This window comes from Atractosteus spatula, chromosome 11, assembly GCF_055471065.1.
Source record: "Atractosteus spatula isolate fAtrSpa1 chromosome 11, fAtrSpa1.hap1, whole genome shotgun sequence".
Lineage (NCBI taxonomy): Eukaryota > Metazoa > Chordata > Actinopteri > Semionotiformes > Lepisosteidae > Atractosteus > Atractosteus spatula.
Genome location: NC_142716.1, coordinates 13,279,239 through 13,305,533, shown reverse-complemented (window position 1 = coordinate 13,305,533; position 26,295 = coordinate 13,279,239). Strand labels below are relative to the sequence as shown.

At 35.1% G+C, this 26,295-nt stretch overlaps 1 protein-coding gene across 1 annotated transcript in view; it reads right to left on the bottom strand.

Moving 5' to 3' along the window:
- Positions 1-25,470, bottom strand: part of nos1apa (nitric oxide synthase 1 (neuronal) adaptor protein a) — a 115,269-nt gene extending 89,799 nt beyond the window's left edge. Inside the window, exons 1-2 of the mRNA XM_088926852.1 lie at positions 24,944-25,470; positions 24,582-24,653 (exon numbers count right to left, since the gene is read on the bottom strand). Of these exons, the coding sequence (XP_088782978.1) occupies positions 24,582-24,653; positions 24,944-25,048 (177 nt within the window). The 5' untranslated portion in view covers positions 25,049-25,470. The remainder of the gene's footprint in view (positions 1-24,581; positions 24,654-24,943) is intronic.
- Between the last annotated feature and the right edge of the window lie 825 nt (positions 25,471-26,295).

Genomic DNA, 26,295 nt, shown 5'->3' with positions numbered 1-26,295 from the left:
CTACGTTTTTTTTATGATGCTCAGAAAAAGGATCTTAATCTGAATTCCATTTTATTTTCTGCCCAAAGTTTCTGACAAAAAGTTTACACCACATTTTAGTGACAATGGTTGTTTTAATCATTTATTTGAGTCTGTTGATATACAGGTACACAGATAAAAAAACAGGCTATCATTTTTTTGTTTATAATGAAACCTTTTTGTATTGTTACCAAGTCTTCACTACTTTAGATTCTCAGATTTTGCAGGGTTTTTCCTGTGAAACTTAATTGTAACTTACTGTAATTCTTCATTACAATCAAGGCATTATAGTTACTTGCTAGCAAGGGGCATTACCTTAGAAATTGAAAGCTATTCGGATTCCTAAAAACAGAAAGTTTTGTACTTCAAACAATCTATGTGAAGTTAACTGTTCATAAACTAGAATAAAGAAAATAGTGACATTTAAGAGAACTGGAAAAGTGATTTGGCAGTGATGTAGATTAGTTTGGGCTGTCTGAAAACTCTCAGGAATCTAATAGGATTTATTTCACAAGATCTAAGTTGCACATTTTTTCAGTTTGAAACCAGATCATTTTTATTTAGTAGACCATCAAACCTCTGACTTCCTCAGTTACTATTTTGCTCTTTTTTTGATTTAGTTCTTATTTTACCATAAAAACTGGGCATAAAATCCATTCCACACTCAAGGAATCACAGAATATGAACAATTTACCCACAGAAAAAAAACATATGAACTAACAAAAAATATCTAAATCCTTTTTGCGATTCCCCAACAATTTTACTTAATATGCCGAGGCTGAATTATATTATAGCTTTCAATATTTTGATTCCTCATTATTATGCACATTTATATACACCTACCCTAATTAAATATGATTATACAGTAGGCTACAATCAAGAACTTAACCAAGCTAAACTTGATGAATGCGGAATACGTTTTTTCTATGGATTTATGGGATCACTTTTGCCCTGTTTTCATGATCCCAAAGCTAATATGTTTCCTCATTGACAGTGTATGCACTGTAGTAGTGGTACTTCTTGTACTAGAAAAAAAAACAACTTTTGTGGCTCAGAAGACTAAACTAAGATGACTTCTCTTAAAAACAGAAGAGCAATACATTCTGTACTCTAGTTTTGTATAGTTTATATGGATTTTGCTTCACACAAGGTTTACCCTTACAAGTGTGGTTTCTTGAAAATTCAATGTTTTTCTTTTTCTCTGGTTTGCGAATGTTTTTATTAGGCTCATATTTCTACAGATTGTATTTTCCTTCAAAAAAATGTGAAGTCGGAGAGAATGAGAACTTGTTTTTATGAGGAGCATACAAGGCTTGTGTGACCTATTTGCTAATCACTGGGGGTTTGCAGGTGAATTGCTAACAAGAAGGAGCTGGAGGAACTGAAACATCTCCAAAGAACTTTAATGAAGCCAGTGAGCAAATGGGTTGAACTTGGCAATTCATAGTCTGGCAGTAGTCAGCTGTCAATTTTTATAAAGAAAAATGTATTTTACCTAGTTAGGTCCTTCTTTTAATATGTACCAGTGTACAGTACAATACCTAATTACTATTATTAATAATAATAATTCCTTACAATTGTATAGTTTTTTCCCCCCATATACTCTAAAATGTTTTACAGATAATGGAAACTATCCTGTCACCAATGTTTAGCACCCACTTGGATGATCCAATGGCAGCCAAAGTGCACACAGGAAACCCGCTATAAGTAGGGAAGAGAACAGAGTAATGGAGCCAATTCAAAGATGAAGATTTCAGGAGGCCATGACTGGTAAAGACCAGGAAAATTTGGCTAGGACACTGGGGTAACACCCCTACTCTTTTCAAGAAACGCCTTAGGATTTTTAATGATCATGGAGAGTCAAAAACTCAGTTTTATGTCCCATCCAGAGGACAGAGTTTTTTTTACAGTATGATTTCCCCATGACTACATTGGGGCATTAGGACCCACACAGACCGTAGGGTGAGCACTCCGTACTGGTCCCACTAACACCTTCTCCAGCAACAACCTTAGCTTTTCCAGGAGGTCTTCCATCCAGGTACAGGCCAGGCTCATACCTGCTTAGTTTCAGTGGGTTTCCAGGTGTAAGATGCAGGGTGATATAGCTGCTGGTTAGAAAAAAAACCAACAACTATTCTGTCAGACCAAACACTACTTTTCCTACAGATGCACAGAAGAGATGTAGACAAATGTATCTAACAGACCATTTCTATCCACACTGCCGGGTTTGTGCATGAGGTTGAAGGTGGCTCTGCAAGGTGAATAAACCAGTAAAACGTGGAAGCACTAGTCAAATTCCTTTTTCACTGTGAGAGTTGGCTCAAATAAATAACCAAAGACAAGCCTGCATTGCTCATTTTTCGTACCAAACAAAGGAAGACACCTAAAAAACTAAGGTTAATATAATATCGTTGAAACAATGCAATGATGGCAACACTGCAAAATTAAGGATTCAATTAAAAAGTGTATGGTTTTCAGTTAAGAAAACTGAGCCACATAAAAGGCATCCAATTAATGCAACTACTAGCACTTGCTAATGGTCCTACTATCATCTTTGGATTGACAGAACCCAAGCTAAACATCTACCTCTCTTTCAATAACAGTTCTAGCTCATCCTGCACAAAGATTGAAACAGGCTCTTAATCTCTTGACAGCTGGTGTATGTTATTAGCTGAAGCTGTCCTGTTTACAAACTAATTCAAGTGAAGTGGTGGCTTGTGATTCTGCACCCACATCATCTTCATCATTCACATTATGGATGTAGTAAAATGATGGATGGCCCAAATTCTAACTAATTATAGTTGAAATGTCTTAACCTGATACAAGGCTGTTAAATAACATTATTCTAAAGGACGTAACTGCTGAAATGAAGTTACAGAAGCATGATGTCTTCACAAAATAAAATGAAAGATTAGGATTATTTTTTGCAGACGGAGAAGGGGTGTAGGCCGACATCACCATGAATCTTTCTTTTAAGCTAGAGGGCTCAGCAACCTTTTTGTACTGCTATATTATTTGTCCAGCGATTTTCCGAGAAACGGGTACAAGGAGCTCATACAGTGTGAAATCAGGATTTTCTTGGCTGTGAATGATAGCTCAAAAATCTACCATGCCCAAATCAGGGGCACTTCCTTCATCAAATAAAAATTGTCACTCAGAAGTATCTGCTACATAATACAATACAGGCCGATTCCATAATACAATGTGTAAAATTCTACTGTACTGTGGTTAATTGGTATTTTAGCACACATTTATTTCTTATCAATTTTCTTTAACAGAAATATGAACGGAGATTCCTTCTCCTTCTTATCACACACTGAGAATCACTTCTTGAAATCAAATGAGTGCTTTCAAGAACTATTGAGAAAACCCAACTGAACAAAGGACACTGGCTTATCTAAAGCTGTGAAGCCTATTACAGATACAGTCTTGAACAAATACAGAAAATATGAGTCTAGGTTCATAGACAGAAATAGGAAACTAAAGGCCAACAGATTTCAGACAAAGTAAGGGAAAATACAATAGATTTTCTAAAACCATATCCTGGTCTCCTGGTTTTTGTTTCAAATGAGTTATTTGGTACTGTACATAATTTCCATAATAACAAAAATATGTTAAATTCTGTAGATTTCAGATGATCTAAATATGATATCAATAACTTAGGAAAGCAGTTTTGTAATGCTGAAAAATTAGAACAGACTATTTAGTAAAGGGTTTAGATCATAGAAAAAAATAAGATCAAAGGTTGAGATCCTAGACTTGGAAGTAAGAACAAGGAATAGGATACTCACACATTAAAAATATTTTTAATCTTATAAAATTCTGTACTGATTTATGAATTGATGCTGTACCTGCATATTTCAGAATTTAAGGTAAAATTTTACACTTAAGATGAAGGTTTTACCTACTGTAATTAAGATTTAAAAGTCATTGCCAAGTAACTGAACATTGATCATTTTCATCATTGCACAGTAAATCATACAATGATTCTTTGACTATGCAGGTAGCAAACAATTTCCTATGAGACTGAAAGCAAACAGTACTCGGAGAGACAGCTACATAAATGAGGAGAAATTGAACTACTCACATTTCAATCTCATTTGGCATCAATCAAGCTGTGATAAAGTCAGAAAGACTGCTGGAAACAGAGGAAGAAATGCATTCTTGCTTCTGCCAAATGTCTCGTAATTTCCAGAGAAACAATCTGCTTTAAGATTATATCTTATGTTAATGGAGGTAACCTTAACAGAATCCTGAAGGCAAAACCCCTACTTCCTTCTAAAATGTAACTAACTTTTGGGTATACGGTATTTTTACTCAAGGTACTACCATTTCAAAATTTAATGTTATCATGTAGCCTATACTTCACCTGACAGATCATTTACTAGTAAATCTAATATTAATGGAATAATATATACCATCTCCAACTTCATCGCCTACATAAAACTCAAGTCTAGTGAATTTCTCAGATTGTTGCAACGTTGCCGCACATATCAAGGCATAAACTAAAAACGGACAAATTTTGAACAAATAAATCAAAAGTAGGGACTTGGACTTGATTTGATAGTTTCAAGCAAGCATATGAGCAAAGAACGTGGCTTTGAAAGTGAATGAACTAACTGTGCCTAATGTAGGGCAGACAGAGGCAGAGACAGACCTGTCAAACTTCAAAAGAAAAGAACTGACTCACAAGGGATGGTAGAATTAATCACAATAACAGCATATTTGCATAGAGAGAAGTCTAAGAGGAACCTAGAGTTTCTCTCTCCATTATTTTTCTGAACAAACACCAAAATACAAGTACAATTATAGAAGTGAGAAATTCACAAAGTACACATTGTTGCCTTATAAAGATCTAAATAAAAATACACAAGCAGTCTACCTTACTCTGTTTTCCTATCCAGACCGATTTCAGTTTGTATCTCAAAATAAAAAAAGCTTATCAATAAAGCAGATTAAATCTGAATTGAGGAATATTCCATATGCATTTTATGTTTCCTATACCTCTTAGTTTCCTTTTAGTACCTCAATATGCATCTTAATGAAAGAAAAATATGAAACCTCAGTCAGCTCTTTACAGAGAGGAAATTAGTTATACTGCTGCTGCTCAGAGAGTTTAAGTCCATCTTATTCTGTATTCTACTTGACTTTGTACTGTACGTGCAAGGTTCCGGCAGGCTTAATGTGCCCTCTGGGACATCCTACTAAGTGAGGAAAATCCACTTTAATTCTTCAGAATTTTTTTCCTGGCAAACACACTGGTAGAACTGGCAAAAGCATAGAATTTTCTTTCAAGAGCACGTTCTCCCCGGTCTCCTCTACAGTACACTTTGGGTATACGTTAAGGTTCAACAGCTGAGGTCTGTGAAACAGGTTTGAGCAGTGTAATTTTGTAGAACTTGCCTTAACACTATTACCATAGGAAAAACATATTCATGTTCCAAAAAAAGACAATTAAGATTTTCCAGAATTATATTTTGTACTTATCTAATGCTTTAAAAGGCAAGGATGTGTCGTGTGTATGCGACAATGTAAGAAATCTTAAAATATTTAAACTCCAAGAAAAGGTATCTTAAAATTGCAAACTGTTAATGGTATATAAAATAAGTCTGACTTAAATTGAAGAGGTTGATATATGAAAGGCAGCACCTGACCAGTAATGGGACTAAAATTTCCAAATGAAGACCTCAGCATAGTGACTGAGGATCAGTAGAAGATGCCATTAAGCAGAAGTCCTCACTCGTCATCCTCACTTCCAGGTGGATGAAGTGAGTCTTACCCAAAGTATAAAATGCTCTAGACTATTATCAGATTAAAAGCTCTATAGAACAAAAAAAAACACTTATAATAAGGTAATATTACTGAATTAAAATATACAGTAATTAAATTAAAAAAAATTAATTAAAAAAAAACATAGAAGTACAAGTTAAACACAACTGACCATTGTAGGCCATTTCAACATTTGAGTAAGGTTTTGCATTTTCATTCTGAGTAATGTTTCACAAAGAGGTCCTTTTTGATTATTCCAAGTTCACAAACTCCTTTGAAATGGTAATGATTTGATTTAGATTGTGCCATGACACATTTGCCTGCTCTGGATAACACACCCCTGAATTGGAGATTTTCTTCCTATGTGCAACAAAGCAAATACCACAAAGGGCTGCAAACAGAACATTAACAGTTGTTGAAGGTACTGTGTACGCTAAAAAAACAAACCTTGCTTGAAATAAAATGCATAGAAATGAAAATAAGACTAACTGCACTGTTGTAACCTCTTGATTCAATCGTACATTTTAAAATTTCAGAATATGTTGGAGAGGCCTTATTCACCTATAACACACATTTTGGAAATGAGACTATTTTAAAAAAGAAAAAACACCCAAAGAGGAAATTCTCAATGATATGTTAAAGAAATTTAAGGCTGAAAAGTTACTGTAAATGAATATTGACAAAACAAAAGTGTTCAACATAAAATGGAGCCTTTTAAATAAAAAATAAATGACTTTTGCAAATAGTCTTAAATCCAATCAAGGAGCAGATGGTTTTAAGTATAGTAGTCCAAATCAGCTCACAAAATTGTCTAGACTACCACATTGTATTTAAACTACTTGCCAACTTGCAAATCCATTAATGACCTTGAAGATTTTAAATCAGTTTTATAATCTGCAATTCTGTTACCGTTGATTCAATCTGAAACCACATAATGAGCAATAAGTCTTAGTACAGAAACACAACAATCTAATTTACCAACATGTGGAAGAATTTATCCTAGTACAGTGGTTTATTTCAATGTTTAACACACTTTACAAAAGCCTTAGAATGAATGCTTCAGCTGCAAATCAAATCTACACACAATACACCGGACAGCTTAAAAGTAACAAAAATGAAATATCTTCAATTCTGCAATATAATGCACATAGTATTTAGTGCATTTTCCAGCAGCAATAAGTCAAAAATACAAACATCTTGAACAATCATATAACTATCAAGAGCAGACGCCTTAAAAAAAAGAGAGGTACTAAACAGCACACATATTTTTCTCACTATCTCAGAGATGAAGCCTTTCTACATCTCACTTGCACAACACATGCAACACACTACTGGATTTGTCATACACACTATAACAAATGTTTACATTAACAATAGGAATGGAATTGTTAAACGTTTTTTGTAAATGACAAATGTAGCAGTAAAATAACCATAGGAAATTGTTTCCTTCTAGTCCTTTAAAATGGTTTCAGGGTGCTTGTACGTAAAGTTATAACATTCATTTCATTTCAGAACATCAATATTCACATACCAGTTCGCTTTAAAAAAGGTCATTAATTGGTACAACTAAAGTGTTTTCAAATTTAATCAATTATTGACATTATTAAACAGATTTTAAGTACTAGTTTACTGAAATTGTAAAACGTGGTAAGATTCTATAGACAGGCATTAAACCACTATATATGAATGAGTGCTTATGCACATGAAAAAAATCTTTGCAGTTGCATCTGTGCTGATCAAAATCGTGAATAATAATATTCATAAATAATTATCAAAGAAGTTAAATGACAGTTTCCTGAAACTCATATGTACTGTAAAATGCCTGTTGATCAAAAGCAGTACCACATTCAACATCTGATTCACAAACCATGTTTTCCATTGTGGATGAAAACATCCCTTTTTTGTCCCTTTCAGTGTTGACATTGCATATGGTGGGCAACAGGGATGCATTACTGGTAAATATGTCATAACACGTTAGCAATATTAGTTTTACAAGCAATGTCTTTACATTCTCAGGATTAATCCACTTCAAAAATTACAGGCACTGATATTAAGTACCACTGAAACGTATTTCATACTGACGTATACTGTCAGGTTCTAAGAGGGGTATTGTTTGGATAGAGGTAGTAAACAATGCAAGTGGTGAACCCTTTCCCTGGCTTTGCACTGCAGTAATGGGGTGGGGTTGGGAGGCAGCTTGCAGAACGTCACCAGGGCACGTTGTACAGTAGCTGCTTAATGGGGAACTGCAACATTCTTTTATATTTTGGGGTTAGAAAAAAATCAACATTGATGTGCACATTTCAAACCACAATAAAAGTTAAATGTACTGTACACAATAACTTCTAAAACCTCCAATTTTCTTCACAAAAGATATTTCCAGGTAGACGCAGTGTCATGTTCTGTGACTCAGAATAAGGCAACGTCCAGTGTTGTGAAGCAGCCATATTACACTGTAAACAAGTGGGCTTGTGAATACATCTTTTAATCCAATAGACATCAAGACAGTTTTGCTGACAAATACTACTTAACTCTGGATGCAGATCACATTGGAACATTTCTGCAGAGAAATGTCTGCTGCACAACCTGTACTTATTTGCTTGTATAACCCATTACATTAGTTATTACAGTGACTAGTGAGCAGAAAGGGGCTGACTCATGTCACTGTTCGCAGGAACTCTCGCTCTCGCCTGTGGTGAGAACCAAGGTTAGCGACAACTTAGCAACTTACAATACTTTCACAAAGTGACTGCAGTTTAAATGCCTAGGGAGCACAATGAGAGTATTTAGGTTCCCTCTTTTCAGTCCCCTCCAAATGACATCCTTGTTCGAATCTCAACCCAAATTACATAAAAACAGCATGTGAATTATGCTGCTTTATGTGTAATGATGACATTTAGGACAGGGTAGCTCCGTTGGCCATATACTCAGAGATACAGTCTCAAGTTTAATCAGGAATTTTTAATAACAGTCATTGAAATGAAATATTTCAGTGAAGATCAGTCTGTTAATGTGGAGTGTTAACTTCAGCTCTCAGACAAAGTGTCAATTCTTGGATGGTATATACATAAAAACAATAATAGAATTAGCTATCTACTGAGTTTTTAGACTGGCCTGAAATTCAACTCATTCAGTCAACTCCTTATTCCCCAGACACATTTAATTATTCTTCTACTTGTTCCTCACTTACTCTCTTTCCTTCACCAGCCCTTTGTGCATGAAATTCACGCTCTTATCAAAACCTAGACCAAAAAAATATCTGATTTGCATGCTTATTTTTTCCACAGTTTAAGAGTCAATGGCCTTCACTACATTCTTACATTTAGAGGAATGTTACTGTATAACTTTTTGGCAAGATTGCACATTAACACATAACAAGGCTTGTGCACGTTTATTATGTTAATTCAGAATTGTTATGTTAAAAACGTTTAGTAAAGAACCTATTCCCACAACTGTTAAGTGAAGCTATGATATACAGTATATATACAGTATATGCACATACAAGCTTAAATGTTTTAATAGTTGATGTATAAAAGTTACAGTAATTATTTTTTCAGAAAGGGAATACATGTAGAAAACAAACATTAATGCACTCAGCTTAAATCTTAATTTACCTAGAAAGATGTTAGACTACTGAGAACAGAACTCAGGAATGAAGATGAGAAAAATCTTAATAGTAAGTAACTTCAAACATCCACAATACGGGACTGCTTCTTCATACTTTTATTTCCACCTATGCCATCATTTATTTTACACAAGGACAACTGACTTCTGCTTATGGATGAAAGGTAAGGGAAAAATAATATATATATGCATGAAACTGAAAACAAGGAAAAAGGTTTGTTGGAATCTGAATCTGCCTGTCAGCACTCTGCTTCAAAAACAGATTTTTGCTGTTGCTCATGGTAAATCGAAAAGAGCGGCCACAAACAGACATGCTTACAAGTTTTAATTAAAAAGATAAATTTTTAAAAAAGGAAAACCAAAATTGTCTAACATGAATTATGGAAATTCCACAGTAGGGTGAAAGTGATTTCAATGCTTAGCAAGCCAAACTTGGAAATGTCTGAAAGCATATTTCCTGTAAATTAAAAACCTGTACATTTAAATGACTTTTCAAGTATTTAGAAATATTTTTAATGGATTTCATAACTGCCTCATGGTGACTTGATTTTGAAATGCTTTTATTGTCAGAGCAGGTGTTTAGATTTTTATAGTATATTTTTCTACCTGTTCAAGTCTTAGTGAAATGAAAACTGTGGTTGTGTTGGTTAATCACTGAAATTAAAAATACGTTAAGATGTCATAGAGGTGCATGCCTAACATCCTGACTTTTCTGAAACTGTCTATTGGGTACTTAGAGCTACTGTAAATGCACTCCCTCCCAAAACAAAATTTATCTCCACTTTCTGACTTCAAAGACTACAAGGGTTTCATCCGAAAATTATGTTACAAAAACTTGATACATAAATTCTGGACCTTCTGAAAACTTTAAGTTACAGAAAAGTACTTCTGCATTGCCTTGTACATTCTATGCAAACTTTCCCATACAATACAACACAAACTTATTGACTTCCTCATTAATGACTACTTTCCTCATTTTCAGTGTTTGTTACAATGATGTACTTATCTTTAAAATGCAATTAATAGTTATTGGGACATTACTATATCCCAGTGTATCTGTAAGTTTATGGCTGCATTACATGGTTAAAGAAGGTCCACAACAGTGGACCACTATTGACAGAATTCTGTGTCCAAATATCTGGTCACTAAACTATAAAATCTCATAGCATCCATCGAAAGGACTAATTTTTATTACTCTTTGTATTTAAATAGGGTTTTTTCAAAAGAAATTCCTTTTGTTTCTTGCTCCAAGATAGAACAAAAGCTTTTTGGTCTTCATGGCTGCAATTGTCTTTATTAGAACATCCTGTATTTTCTGAAGTCTCCCAACAGTATGAAGATAGTCTATAGTCAAAACAAGGAAAAAATGCATACATTTCATAATCACTTGATTGGCATCTCAATGTTTGTCTTTTGCTGACTGGTTTAAGAAGCAAACATCTTACCACACCACATGTGAAAATAGCAGATTACAATGAAACCAGCCAAGCAGTTCACAGAATGTTTCAAAGAGAGGATTACAGTTTCTTGAAAAAACCTACTGTAGTGTAACCATAAAAGTAGTAATTACAGCGTGAATTATGGAATAATTTTACCTAAAGAAAAATCAAGATTTGCTTTAACAGCTGAAGTGACTGATCAATTAATGACTGGAAAAAATCAGATAGTTTTGTATTTACAGCCTACTGGACAGAAAGGATAGGACCAAATGATCTGTTGACCCTGTAAGCCACAACTATGATCTCACTGAATGATACTAGTCCCCTGTTAAGTCAACCACCCCAATGTGGCTCCTTGCAAGACTCACAAACATCTAGGTCAGCTCTGAAATTACCTTTGACATTATGTCAAGCAGACATCACTTCATTGTATGCTATAGCATCATTTGACCAAACTGCGCGCATGTCTTTAAGTTAGCAAATAAACTGTAAATAAACACACAACAGAAACCACCATGTTTGAAGCAGGTTGTTGCTTACACTGGCTCAGTTAGGATGTTTAAGATTATATTTAAGCATGCGTAGGAGCATCCATTCCCACTATAGTTAATATCTTGATTTTTTATTTAAATTTCTAAACTTCCCTTGTGGAATACCAATTTAAGAGAAACCCCAATGGTGCTGGGGTTATAAAAATATTTCAGTATTTAATTAGAGGCATAAACAGTGAATTTCCCTGTGCATAAAGAGTGCAACCCAACCCTTTCTTTTTTGTACGGTCCTTTAATGTTTTCAGTTAAAAAATTTATCTTGAATAATGTATCAGATGTAACGATAATTTTAAAAATTATTTGTGTGTGTTTAAGACAGGTTTTTCAACATAGCCAGTCTGGATGCCTAATTGCAGTTATTTGCTTGCTCAGACAGTACCAGACAATTATTTGTCTGGATAAAGAAAAAAGTATGCAGGGATTCCAGTCATTCTCTTTTACCATTTCAAGTAAACTCTTTGCACTTGAAAATGTTTCAAAGATTAAATGAGAAATGCAAATCCAATGAGCTGTAACTGATAGGATCCACTGTCTGGCATAACAGTTTACAGTACTTATAATACAACAATTCCAACAATTTACATTGAAACGAGCTTAAATTCTCTCCAAGAAACGTTTTAGAAACAGGATGTTAATGTTGTGTAAATCCCGTGTTTATGAAATCTATTTAGTGCTGAAAAAGTACATAAGGGTCATATTAAGCATGAATTTATACAAGGAGTGTGAGCACGCATAGGTTTCAACAGATGCTTCCCACCTCATCGTCCAGCAACAAAATAAATTGTTTCTGGGAAGACATGCCATTTGCTCTGCTTAATGATCAAATTTAAAGCTTCTCTCTCAAATGAGATATTCACCAATATCATCATCTGTGAATATAAGATCAAGAGCATTTTATTACTGTTAAGTTTCATTACAAAACTTTGAAGTTTTGAGGTTTTCATTACTGCAACATTATTAAAAGCACTGAGCCTTCTTACTGCCAAATCTTCACTGAGGGCAGTCAGGTCAATTAAACAGCCTGCCTTCCTGATTGCTGGAGCTTTCAAACTGCCATTACAGAAAAACCAAGCAACTCAGTAATGATTGTGTCCTATCAGTACCCAGGTTCCTAGCAGATTTCATTAATGTCTTGTTTTAGCCTTCCTCCGGGAACAAGCTAAAGGTAATCTTACCCAGCCCATAGCCAAATAAAAAGACATGTCAAGGTTATGAGGAAGCAAAAAGGGAAAACTCAATGTACCGGTTGCCTCTGTACAGCATACTAACAGGCCATGACTCGGTGCCAACATTTAAAAATGACTGGTAAATATCACAGCTTAGGAACAATCAAAATTTTTCTAAGAACATAGACATTTGGAAAGAAAATAAGTTAATGTTACCATTACTTTGATAAGACACCTATATAAGCAACAAAAGTGAGCTTCAACTTCATTCATATGACCCCACTTAAAGAACATCTGGCTCAATTGCTTCAAATGAGCTTTTTTGAAAACTGTCTTTGTTGCAACATTTGTAATTTTTATTTCTATTACCAAAATATTTAAGAATTTAAACTAACTTAAATTCCAAATACACATGTTTTGCTTATACTGCAAGTCATTCTCCAAGTAACAGGTATAACTTGCACAATTAACGCACCTCTGCACAATTAAAGGATCAATCAGAATTGCAAGAAAATCGAGCTTTGTTTTCCATTCATGAACTTTATTTTTGCAACTGTGACACTTTAAAAAAATCATGCAACTCTACCTTTGTCAAAACATTCATGCATATAACTCCAACCCCTGAGTGATGAAAGTTTTATTATTATTACTATTATTATTAACCAATATAATGGGTGTGCATGTGGGGGTGAGTTCATTTCCATTCTATTTAGTCCCATTCAGTTTTTGTCACTGCCTTACCAACAATCAATGCACCTGAAGACAAAAAGTGGGGACTATTTACATTTAAAATTCCTCCTGTTCCATGTTTCTTTTCTCAAAGGCTTATGGGAATATACAGTATATGGATCAAACTATGCAGCCATGTTGAAGAGATAGTTGTATCAATCTACTACTATCAAACAGGTTACAAATGAAAGGCCATTTTGACCATCTAGTGTTTATGTCCTTAAAAAAATATTGCTGGTCTGGTATCAGTCCAGAAAAGAACAAACAGATATGTACCCAATTTAAAACCAAGGACATAATTCTATACACAAAGAGTTGTGGGAGTATGGAAACCAACCATGTTGAAGCCAAACCCTGGCTTCTTGAAGGAAATGGCTGGGTTGGATGAGCCAGATTAACTCCTCTCATTTGTAACTTGTGTCCTTATTATACAGCATAATTTCTTTCTTCCTAAGTATTTAAATTTTGGAGATAAAATATACATTACAGGAAAAAATAACTCTTGATGAAAGCTTATTGGATTTTATTATTAAAGCAATGTTATTTTACTGACATATTAACATTTGTGTACTGCCAAGATGAGGCCAGAAATGAGCACCATGCTTATCGTAATTGGGGAATTCATTATATTAAAAAAATATATTTGTAAACTAAGGGTTTACTCTTATTCTGGCTCTGGTTTTGTAATTAACTTGGTAACAAAACCTAAAATGATTTGTATTATTGTTGTGTGTATCATAAACTTAGTTTATGAAGTGGGTAATGCAATATAATGCACTAGCATTAAACCAAATAAAGAAAAATATCCCTTCTATATTCCCGATAGCTGCAGTTTCATGCTCCACTAACTCATATCAGCTTTGATTTGTATCACTTTTCAAGCAGTATATTCAAAAAAACATTCCAACACTTAAGTCTACTGAAGTAGCCAAGATATTTACACTCTGCAAAAAGACAGAATTTAGAAAAAGGATCCAAGATTATGTGCTGGATCTTTAACTCAGAATTATGATTTAATTAATGCCTGTCACCAAATAAACAAAAGTCATCCATTAGGTTAGGTTTCAATATAATATTAACTTGCGTTATGTGTTGAAGAATTACATTAAAGATAAGTACTGTGAACATACAGTCTGTAAAAAGCAGCACTACAATTCTTATTTTTGCGTTTAGGAAACGAAATATGTTGTTTCTGGGTAGCTGTTTTGCTTGAGTGCAAACACTGTCTCAAGAGGGAATCTTTTCCTTACTCTACAACATAGTCACGACCCCAAACAGAACCTGATAAAAGCATCTGGCATTAAGGTCTATTTCACCTTTTTGTGCACTGAGGAACAATAATGGAGAGGCTCATCTTGCACACAGAGAAAGAATTCATCTGCATCAGGGACTTTCATTATCATGCATGTCCGTATACAGTATGGACATGAAGATTTCACGCCAAATCAATACAAGCTGATACTGTAGCATGAGAGAAGGATCAGTTTTACATGAATTTATTGTAATTGTAAGAAACCTAGAATATGCAGTTTTCAATTATTGTTGCTCAGGACTAAGGGGAATTAAAAACAAAATAGCTCTGTCTACCACTAGAAACCTACATTTTAATCAAGGACTTTCTGACATAGTAAATTACTGGAAGAGGGATTTCGTTTTTGTTAACCAATTACATCAGCTGTTCATTTAGAAAGTGCTGTTGACAGACATGATGAAAAAGGGAGAACAAGCAGCTTTGTTCAGGCCAAGTTTCTTGAGATGACTGATAGGCTGTTAATGAAACCTGTGGAAAGTGACAGGTATACTGAACAAATAGAGCAGCCACCTTTCTTTCTTACACATACTGTAAGAATCTTCTAAAGCTCTTTGTGATTGCACAACAGGTTGATAGAAGGAACTGGGTGTGCTGTTTATCTACCACACATGTACTGTACCAGTCAAGCTGGAAATGTGACATGAGGTTAAGTCATAAAAATATCATCACCGGGTTTGTCTCTTTCGATTACAAGCCTCACAGCTGACATGGGTTTTTAGAAAAATGGGGCCACATATACATTCAAAACCTTAGCTTAAAGATTACAATCAATACAAAAAGATTAGGTGAAAAATGCCATAGTAGTTTAAACAAACTATTGGTGGTGACACTTACAACTATTCATGCTCACTGCAGATCTCTTTCAGATACATATGAAAACCAGTCTATGGGAATTAAGCAAACACTGCAGTGTACTCTACAGTACATACTATACCGTAAATCTTAGCTGAAACTTTAACCAGAATGCAAGAGACCTCATTAATTATTCTGTAAAGTTATTTCCTACTGCATATTAAAGGGGAACTTCAACGCTGTTTTCACACTTTAGGGTTATAAAGAATCGGCATTTATGAATTAATTTCAAACCAAAATGAAAGTACAAGTACACGGTAACATGTAAAACCTCCAATTTACATCATGATTTTTAGATACTTTATCTAGACTGCCAACTGAGTGCAATTGAATTGAATTCAACATTCCAACTTTGCCGACAAACACTACCTGTTAGCTCTGCATGCAGATCATGTCGGAATATTTCCATGGAGAAATGCCTACAGCACAACCTGTACTTATTTGCTCATACTTCAGGCTGAATCTCGTTGAGAAACATGTCGATGGGATCAACATCAGTGCCCATGTTTATTACCCATCTCTTGGCTAGTTGAATATATGTTGGAAAAGGAACCACTCTGACTTTTTGCTGATCTGCTCCTCCGTTTTGCATGCAATTAAAACTTTATATTTTTGGGTAAGGACTGGTATTTATATTTTTTATGGTTTTTCAAGTATACACACAAACATTTCAGAAATGGTTATTGACATCAAAAGTTTTCCTGATGGATCGCTCTAATTCTAAAAATGTATTACTCAAAACTTTTTAAAAAAAGGATCTGATTGCTTATATGCATTATTTTTAAATGTTTAATATGGCATGTAGAAAACAGCAGTTATTCTGCACATGATGACAAAGGTTAATGCCTACATTGATTTGCAAAAGCAGCCAGAAATAAAAAAGATGATTCATTTTCATAGTCTGTTCTGAAATTGGTGGATTTCAAAATGGATGCATATTATTCGGCATTTAGCTTAATAAGTCAGTTCTTGGCTGCAGCTAGGCCATTATTTAAATGATAACAGTAATAAAATGCATTAGATTAACATATTACAAATTCTAAACGGTTCTTGTTTAATATCAATGACTAGCAATGACTTATTCCTCCGTGATACAGAATGCATGACTAAAACAAGAATTAATTATAACAATACCTTTTTTGCTACATAAGCATTACAAAACAGATACCTCCATAAAGAGGGTGTGATGCTATCAACCACTGTGATCTGAGCTTACCAGCTCTTCAGATCACTGTGATGAAAGGCAAAACGTGACATGCACTGAATAATGTTTAGCAAGGGTGCCTCACAGGACGGAAAAAAAAAGACTGATTTAGAGATCCTAGTCGTTACGGCAAAATACTGACCAAGAAAGGACGTGTTGGTTGTACGGACAGGTTGTCAGTTAACTGCATAAAGAGGTCATTATTAGAAGAAAAGCATAACATCTTTCATAGATTCAGAAGTGTTTACTTGCAGGAACAAAATTTAGAACTAGTAAGAAGACTGGCTTCCAAAAAAGGTTTGTAAAAAATCCAAATGATCTGGCTCTCCTGTTGCACTAAACTAGATGAATCAATCTAATAACCTTTTTCTAAAAGGCAAATGTAAAAGAAACAACATCCTTAGGGTGTTTGCATCCAATTTCACTGAATTTCTGAGCTATACTTATTGAACTAAAAGATAAATGGTTTTGCCCAGCATGTTAAACAAGATATTGCTGTTGCTTAGGTCAAACTGCAAATTTCACTACCATTAAACGAATGCACCAATTTGAATTTGATAACTGAAATTAATCACACAGCAAGCTGTGCTCAAAACCATAATCACCTCATTCACCAATCAGGGCCATCCCTGTATGGGCCACCATTGTAACGGTTCTTGGGGTTTCTGCCCTTGGTGCTCCTGCCCTGCCAGTTCATCATTCACTGCCTGGGCACGAACCCGGATCTCCAACATCACACAACAGGGAACTTGCCAGCTGAGCTATAGGAGAACTCCCCCAGCCTGGGTGGCTGAGGTCCCTGTTATATGCAGGGGTATATTCGTTACACTAGCAACACCGTAAATTATGGATTTTACACAAATAATCTATATAGGTCTTAAAAAGAAAATCTAAAAGTAAAAATACCATTAATGGAAACATATTTATACTATATCTTTCTTATTAAGAATTGGTTGTTAGACAGAAACCTACATTTACTGTATATGAACTCTCCAGAGTTTACAAAGTATGGAACAGCATTTTATTACCATTTATCAACACACATCTAGGATTACTTTACTAAAACAAATATCTACAACACTGTGAAACTGGTAAACCGACTAACATCTAGATAGATAGCTGAGTCTTTAAGAATATTCATTAACCTTTCAAGTATCAAAAGTACGGTACACATGATATCACATATCAAATGCATAAAGCACTTTTTAGATTAAAATCAAGGGCACATAAAAGATTTAAAATCTTGCAGACTATTTCAATATCAGAGGTTTATGGTAGCATTTCATGAGCACATATGCAAGATACAAGATTGGACAAACTATGAAAGGGTCTTCTGACTCATGGCATCATCAGGTTAAGAAAGTCTGAAAAGAAGAGCATTAATGATTCATAGGCTCACCTTCATTTGACAGGCGTCTGGAGGATTAGTCGTTAATGTCAATCACTGCACGGCAGGTAAACAGAAGCTACTTTTAATTAAGCCTGAAGATAAAATAAATTACATATATCCCCCTATTGAAAATATTCAAGCTTTATCATGTTTTTAACACTACTAAATGAAGGTATGAGTGTTAATTCCAGACAAAAGGATGACAAAGATACAAAATCCTAAAAAAAACAGTAATGGTGGAGGCTGACTTTCAGCTGCTATCTTTGAGCTTCAACAATTGCAAAATACACTAGACAAGGAAACCATGTTCAGTTTTTTTATTATTCTTTAGGTTGATAAGGCCTATTGCACAACAAACATTAGTCTTACAAGACAGAAACAGCAGGCTTAGCAAACATCTATTTTACTTTATACCAAAGTAAATCATTCCATTTCCTAAAAGGGCAGAGATGGAAAAATGAATTATTTTTAAAACAAGCAGGGTTTACCATTTCCAAAATTCAAAGCCTCAAGAAGAGCTTGTGTGTTCTACATCAGATGGTTGCACCTGAAGGCTATGCAACGAGAAACAATACAAAATAGTTCTATACCTAAAGAGGTTCCTGCTTGACTTGAAAGTTATACAGTCTATTACATGGTTGCACAGTTATGGCCTTTGTTGATTTTCACATAAAAAGTGAAATTCTGTTTTGCTTATGCATAGGCTAATAGGATATGAAACATTATCATATCCTTGCCGCTGAAATGGTTGTTTTTGTGGACCATGTAATTCACATTTTATACAAATACTTTTTCTCAAACTGGCACCAATGCTGCAATTTAGTCTTTTTAGCAAACTATTTCTTGGCCAAGTGTTCCCCACAAAACAAATCATGCACTGCAGCAGTTCAGTTTTTCCAAATTTAGAAACTTTAGACATCTTATTATCCTGCATTAAGGGACAATATAGAAAATCTCAATAAATGTATAGTAAACTGTAAAAAAAAAATGACAGTGTTCATATAAACCTGTAATTAAGACTTTCAGAAATCTTGTCTAAGCAGGCTTCCACAGATTATAGCTGTGAGTTGCTAAGCAACTGTAACCTCTTTTGGGGGGCGGAATTAAGAAGTAAGAAGGGTTATTATGATGTAAATAAAAACATTTTAATAACATGAATATGCTGCAGTTTAATACATGACAATGTTAAAAAGCACATGGAGGTGATTACATTTTTTACATTGCTTGAGAATCTCCCATTACAGTGTATGTTTTTCTAAACTTCCACTTCATTCCATCTTACCTATACACACAAAAGCCAGATCAATGTGAGGAATATAAATCAAATGCAATCATCACACATATGAATACAAAAACAAGAACGCCAGTTTTTCAATGGAATAACTGGCTCAGAACTCAAAGGGGAAAATAGATATTATTATTATTATCTTATGGAGTCATATTTAAGAATACATTCTGCACCCGGAGCCTAAATCTCAACATGGAGATGGTACGGTTTTATGTGAGTGCTCTAAGAGAATTGATTATATAATTTGGAGAGTTATATAATTAATTAGCCAATCCAGAAGCCATGTTTACTTTATAATATCTATCTCGATTGTCAGATTTAACCAAAATCAACACCACTAGTACTAATCCGCTAAATTCAGTCACTATTTGTACAACTACAAAAAATTAGTCTGATAAAAGCTTTCACAGCTGTAGCTTTTGATAGTCACTTCCTACATTACCTACTGTACATTGTTTTAACCCTCTCAGTTTTTTTTATTAACTATTTCAGAACTAAAAATCAGGGAAATCTTAATCAAGGATATTCGTTTAATAAACTAATTCCAAGGAAGCACTACAGTCTAGCTTCCTGGCCTAAACCTTTAATTATGTTAATTGCTAATGTAATTAGGTGAATTGATGAATAAAATAAGCACACGATGCAGATGATCGTACAGAGTAACAAACATATGCATAAAGCGCCATAATATAGGAAATTCTTCTGGGACACTATCGGTACACCATGTTTTTCTTCCATAGGGAATGTTTAACAACCACTCCCATGCTAGTATTACCAGTGCCTTTCCCATGCCAATTTAAACAGCTGTTATACCTAGGGAGGATGCTTTTATGCTTCCATTTTAAAAGTTAATGGGAAAATCTGCACTTAGTGTGTACTGGCCAGAAAGAGATCTGGCCTGGGGCAGTCAAATATTGATCATTTTAGCTCACTGTAATGTCTGTCTTTAATGCCATCAGCTTAATTACTGTATATGATTTAATAAACAGTTACATCAAAGTGTTAAGCCAGATATGTCAAAATCCTGCAAAAGATTACATTTAAAATCAGTATTTGGTTATGCCTGAAACAGGCTATTTACTGTATAATCTTAAATCTTCTTGCTGAACACTTTTTCATTGTACTTTTTCCCCTCATCACTGGATACACTTTGTCATAAAAACAGATCAGTCAAGATAACTAAAACATATGCTTATCTCTTGAGTTTCCTTTAGCTCTTTATGAGCAGAGTCCCTGTCCTTCAGGTTTTATAGGTTTCTTCATTCAATTTCAATAGGTAAACATTTTCATCTTGACTAATCCAGAGCGGTTCCAGGGTCTCTGGATTTTCATTCCTATTCATCACCCATAACAAGTCAGTTCTTTATTATCTTAATTGAACCAATTTACCAACTTCTCCCACCTCCTAAGGTGCTGATGCTTTAAAGTTGAATTAAACTGAATTATAGCAATGACATCAAATTTGGTGAATTAGAACTCCATTGTAAAGCAGCCAGTAACTTTCCAGCACTGGGGCTAGAGACCTTTATATCTTCACATTTCCTGTCAATTGTAGAAACAGAACAAGGGAAGAATTTCATTTTTAGTGGTTTTTAGTTTTTCATGAATACCATTTTCAGCTTTATCAATCCAGAGCAACAGAAAAATAAAAAGCTTTGACAAAAGAAAAAAAACCCAACTCATTGACAAAATGGAATCGTCAAGTCTGGAGTTAATATAGACAAACACAAATGTCTCAAAAACAAACTACTCAGCAAAAAAGTTTTACAGACTAGATAATTTAATAATAATTGCTTACACTTATATAGCGCTTTTTCTGGACACTCTACTCAAAGCGCTTTACAGGTTTTTACAGTTTTTTTGGACTCCCCTCCACCACCACCAATGTGCAGCATCCACGGCAGCCATAGTGCGCCAGAACGCTCACCACACATCAGCTATCAGTGGGGAGGAGAGCATAGTAATGAAGCCAATTCATAGATGGGGATTAATAGGAGGCCATGATTGGTAAGGGCCAATGGGAAATTTGGCCAGGACGCCGGGATTACACCCCTACTCTTTTCGAGAAACGCCCTGGGATTTTTAATGACCACAGAGAGTCAGGACCTCGGTTTTACGTCTCATCCAAAGGATGGCGCCTGTTTACAGTATAGTGTCCCCATCACCATACTGGGGCATTAGGACCCACATGGACCGCAGGGTGAGCATCCCCTGCTGGCCTCACTAACACCCCTTCCAGCAGAAACATTAGTTTTTCCCAGGAGGTCTCCCATCCAGGTACTGACCAGGCTCACACCTGCTTAGCTTCAGTGGGCTGCCAGTTGTGAGTTGCAGAGTGATATGGCTGCTGGCCCTACCTTGAGAGATAGAGCCCTCAAGGTATTTCTAATTTAACAGTCAACATAGCCAAGGCAGTCAATGTAACTGCTTTTTTCCCCATAGAATGTCAATAGAGTATAATACCGCATCACTTTCGGTTAATATGTGGCACATTACAGGCCTTAATACAAGCACTTGCAGGCCAGTTGGCAATGACATGTGTCTTATCACTGCAGTTTCTTCTCTCTTCAGGGAACAGCCAAAGGTTACTACAGCATATTAACCTTATGGAACAATAGCCACAGTTTATTTGGTGGTCAAACCACTTCATATAATTAGAAGCATCCTAGCCTAGCAAGAGATAAGGCTAATAAAAGATAGCACTTTTAACAACTGCCCAATTAGCAGTTTACAGAGAAGAGCCGAAATCCAGAACAACAAATATACAGTAATGTGGCTGCACACTTTAAAGAGTGTAGCTATCTCTGGTGGAATCATACAGGCAAGACAGGTTTAGAGGACTCCCTCATGCTTATTCTTTATTCAGTATATAAAAGAAATTGTTTAAATGGACTGGTAATAAGCAATAAAATAAAAATATTCAGATACGTTGAAAATATTTTCAAAGGTAATGGTGCTATATCATTATAGTAGAAAAATTTCACGTTCCTTTTTCGTTTTACTTGTCATCCAATAGCTTTCACTTGCCATTTGGAATCAGCCAATCAGTTGTGATGACTTAAAAAAGCTCCACACCTCATCACACAGGTAATTCTTATTTAGAACGTTAAATACCACAGGAAGCCCCTTCGTTTCTCTCCAATATCAAATTTCTAATTTCTCCCTTTTCTCCACATTCAGGGGATGACTTGAAATATTTCTGCTCTCATACCCCAAAAACATAAACATTGTGAACTTCAGTAAACCTATTTCATGAAAGCCACCTTCTAGAGAGATACTGTAAAAATGATAGAGTTGGCCCTCAAAGTACTTATTTCTGTCCGTCTTGTTACTTCCTTTTCAACATCAGAGATGAATGTCTGCAGCACATGTCAGCAAGAAATCACTACGTTCAGGCTCTCAAACTCAGTGATAAAGCCGATATACAGTACCAGCTCCTCTTCCCATCCCGTTATATGCACAAAAGCTTCTTGTTGGTCTGTGCAAAGAAGTCAGTTTCTGGGTTACTGATAGAAATGACAGGTAACTGACAGAAATGTTTAATATTGATAGCATTTTGCTAAAACAAAAAATCACATTGGAAAGTTTCACTCAGCATGACCACTCAAAGAATTATCAATGACCCACTTAATTTGTATTTAACTACAAAAACAATTAAATGTAAGTTATAAAAAGTATGGTTATTTTCAGGTGCTGTCCCCATAATTTACCATCAGATATACCATTATCAAAAAAGCAGTAACCTCGGTAAGATTAAATGTTTTTTAGTCAACCAAATCCTCTAATAATGTAATGATATGGCTGTTGTAAACAGCATGCAATGAGATTATTAATACATTTATATTATATATGTAGTCATCAGCTACATGTAGCAAGTACAAAACTGATATACTGTACAGTATCTTTACATATTATAGAACATTCAATTCTTTTTTCATTATTCATTAAGTGTAGTATGGTCTGTAGTGGTTAGCAATACTACAGTACCTCATAACTCCTGGAGCACCTGCCAATGAGGGCAATGGGATGCAATAGGATTTCATACGGGGGATGGGTGCTCCCAGTACTATCTATGGGACTATAGCTGAACTGAACCAGATGAGCGTGATGTGCTGAAAGGCGCCCTTTCATCGGAGTTCTGGGTTTAATTAAAGAGAGATACAAATTATTTCAGCGTTTATGTCTACTTAAGGTACACAAAGAAAACTAATTTACAGAAAAGTAAACAGGCACCACCCAAGTGTGACAGCTGGATTGCATTACTGCTAGTCAAGAAACCCCCACACTGACCCTTTAAACTTGAATTGTTTGTTTACAAAAGCCCAGTTGTATCACTTCCAGCTTCTTAATTCATATCCTATAAGTCAGGGTCATACAACTCCAGTCCCGGAGGACAGCAAAGTTTGCGCATTTTTTTTCTACCAAGCTCTTATTCACCTAAATGATCTAATTGTTGGCTTCAAAGGACTTGTTTAAGCCTTTTTCCCCATTCCTTGAGGATTTAAGACCTCCTCCAGGACTGACATTTTGTACCTCCTGCTCTAGGTGATGAAATAATAGGTCTATTGTAAACTTGTGCTAGGGTACTTGCCAATACTATTGTTACTGTACGTCTGTGTATTACAGGGCATTGTGAGCTTGGATATCATTTCCATAAAATATACAACACACTTTGCATAGCCTATAAGTTTCTGCAGTCCGCTCATTTATGACAGGGATGTTTGCAGAAAAGAGGTCTACTTTGACATGAACCTGTTCTTACACTGCGTAGGTATGTGCTTTCTCAATGGCTACAATGCGTCTTTTAAGTTTGTATACATTTGGTTTAAAGACCACAGAAGCCCTAACTGAAAAATAAACTAAAATAACGCTACTCTTCATACACTATTACCTGTGAATCCAAACAGACTTTGCCTTGGAAATGTAATCAGCGGCGTAAACATTTCTTACACTTTGCTCTACGGCTTTGGAACTCGGCCAGTAACTGATACTGCCTTCTTTTCTTCTAAGAGAAAACGAAGCTATATCAAGCGTTTTACTTTTTGGATAGTCAGCAATCCGTCTTTACGAAACCCAACGAATAACTATGCAAATAGATGCAATATTGAGAAAAAAAAACAGAGATTGTGTATATCAAAAGGTGAATAGTTATACAGAAAGAATCGTGTGTTATTAAACGTTCAGGTCAATGTCCATCAGAGAACCTATCACAGGAACACACTAATGAACAAGAACTTACCCTAATTCTTCTCATTGCAGCCACTATCTCTACTCGGCTGTTCGGTCTTGACACATCCAGACTACCAATGTACTAAAAATGAAAAACAGTTGGAAAGAACCTAATAAAACACCCGTAAAGCTTGCGGGCAAAAAAGCATTGAAGAAATAATTAATAGGCATTGTGTAAGAAATAATGTAGAGTTTAAAGCTGTTAAGATGTGAATCTTAAAGAGAAAAGTTTATCAGACATCAATAACTAACTAAAAAAAGGACAAATAATTTTACAACAAAAACAACAAAGACTCTGTTTTTTATAAACATTAACATTCTCTCAGGTTGAATTGCTACTGGGACTCGTGAAAGGAATACGAAGTATCTTACCTTCGCTTCGAAATTGATTCCATGTTGGAATGCTTCCTCGTTGTGCAAAGGAATCCTCAAATCATGACCATCATCAACTAAATTGTATTTGGTTTTCCCCGGCATGATCACCTTAAGGGGTGTATCAGTATTCAAAAATCAAAACGGGAGACTGAACGATAACCGATGCGATTAAGCTGATTCAACTTCCTAACTCCAGCAGTCCATTGCAGTGCGTTTTTGTCCGAAAGGTCACTGTGCTGCTAGTACCCAATAGGTAGCTAATGTAACTTTGAAGCAATTGCAAACACTGAAGTCGACACACTTCCTCAGTTCAACGTTACAGTTCATATGCTTCAATAAGCGATCCGCTTTCTCTACAGTAAGAAAAAGGTAACCTAGCAAAAATGCGGAATTCGAAGAAGCAGTATGGGGAAAAATGATTCTTACACCGTGATTTCTGCGTTAAATTACATCAACAAACTAGCTTATGCATTCGCAGTTCACGGCAGCGCCATGTCTGGGATACATACACACTCTCCTACTTGGATAATTCGGGAAGAGACAGTGATTGGTTGTATCTGGGAATTCCACCTGTTTTCATTGGAACAGCGTTGCATCATAGATTAGTAGGAGGGGATATAGACTCCTTTTTTTTCCTCATTCATTTTAAATTTGGGAAACGGTGTATGGTTCCTAATGGTACCACAGAAAAAAGAAATGTGGCAGGCAAATCAATATCCCTAGTGGCTTAACTGTGTTATTAAGGCAAAAAGAATTGTAGTTTATCTGAGATACTGCTATCTCATCTTGCTATAACACATCAAATAAGAATTAAGTTAAAATAATCACTTAAAATCTCTTCACTGAGGCTCAAATTAAAAGGGGACTTTCTAGACTCGCTTATTTTTTTCTAGCAGTAAAACAGGAGGATTTATGTTTTAAATGATAGACACATACAGGTCGTTCCTACTTTATTATCAGATTCCGGAAGGAATGTTAATGATATAATGATTTGCTGGAGCTCTTGTATTTTTAAACGATTAAATTAGTCAACAAAATATGGTTTCCTTTAAACTAATATCCAGTATTGTTTCAATTAATTCAATTAAAAACGACTGTAAACTTTTTTTTGTATGACTTAAAATGTCATTACATTGTTTGAAAACTACAGCTTTGGATAATATTTTGAATAACTCATTTGATACAAATATGACAAGACCCGATTTCCCGTTTTTTTACTAAGTGCTATATTTGTATCAGTGCTATATTTGTTATAATTGTATCTATTGAATGCTATATGCAGTAGATACAGTTCTTCTTAAGTTGGTTTGTTTTTGTTAAAAAAATAACTGTCCCGACTATGTTTATTT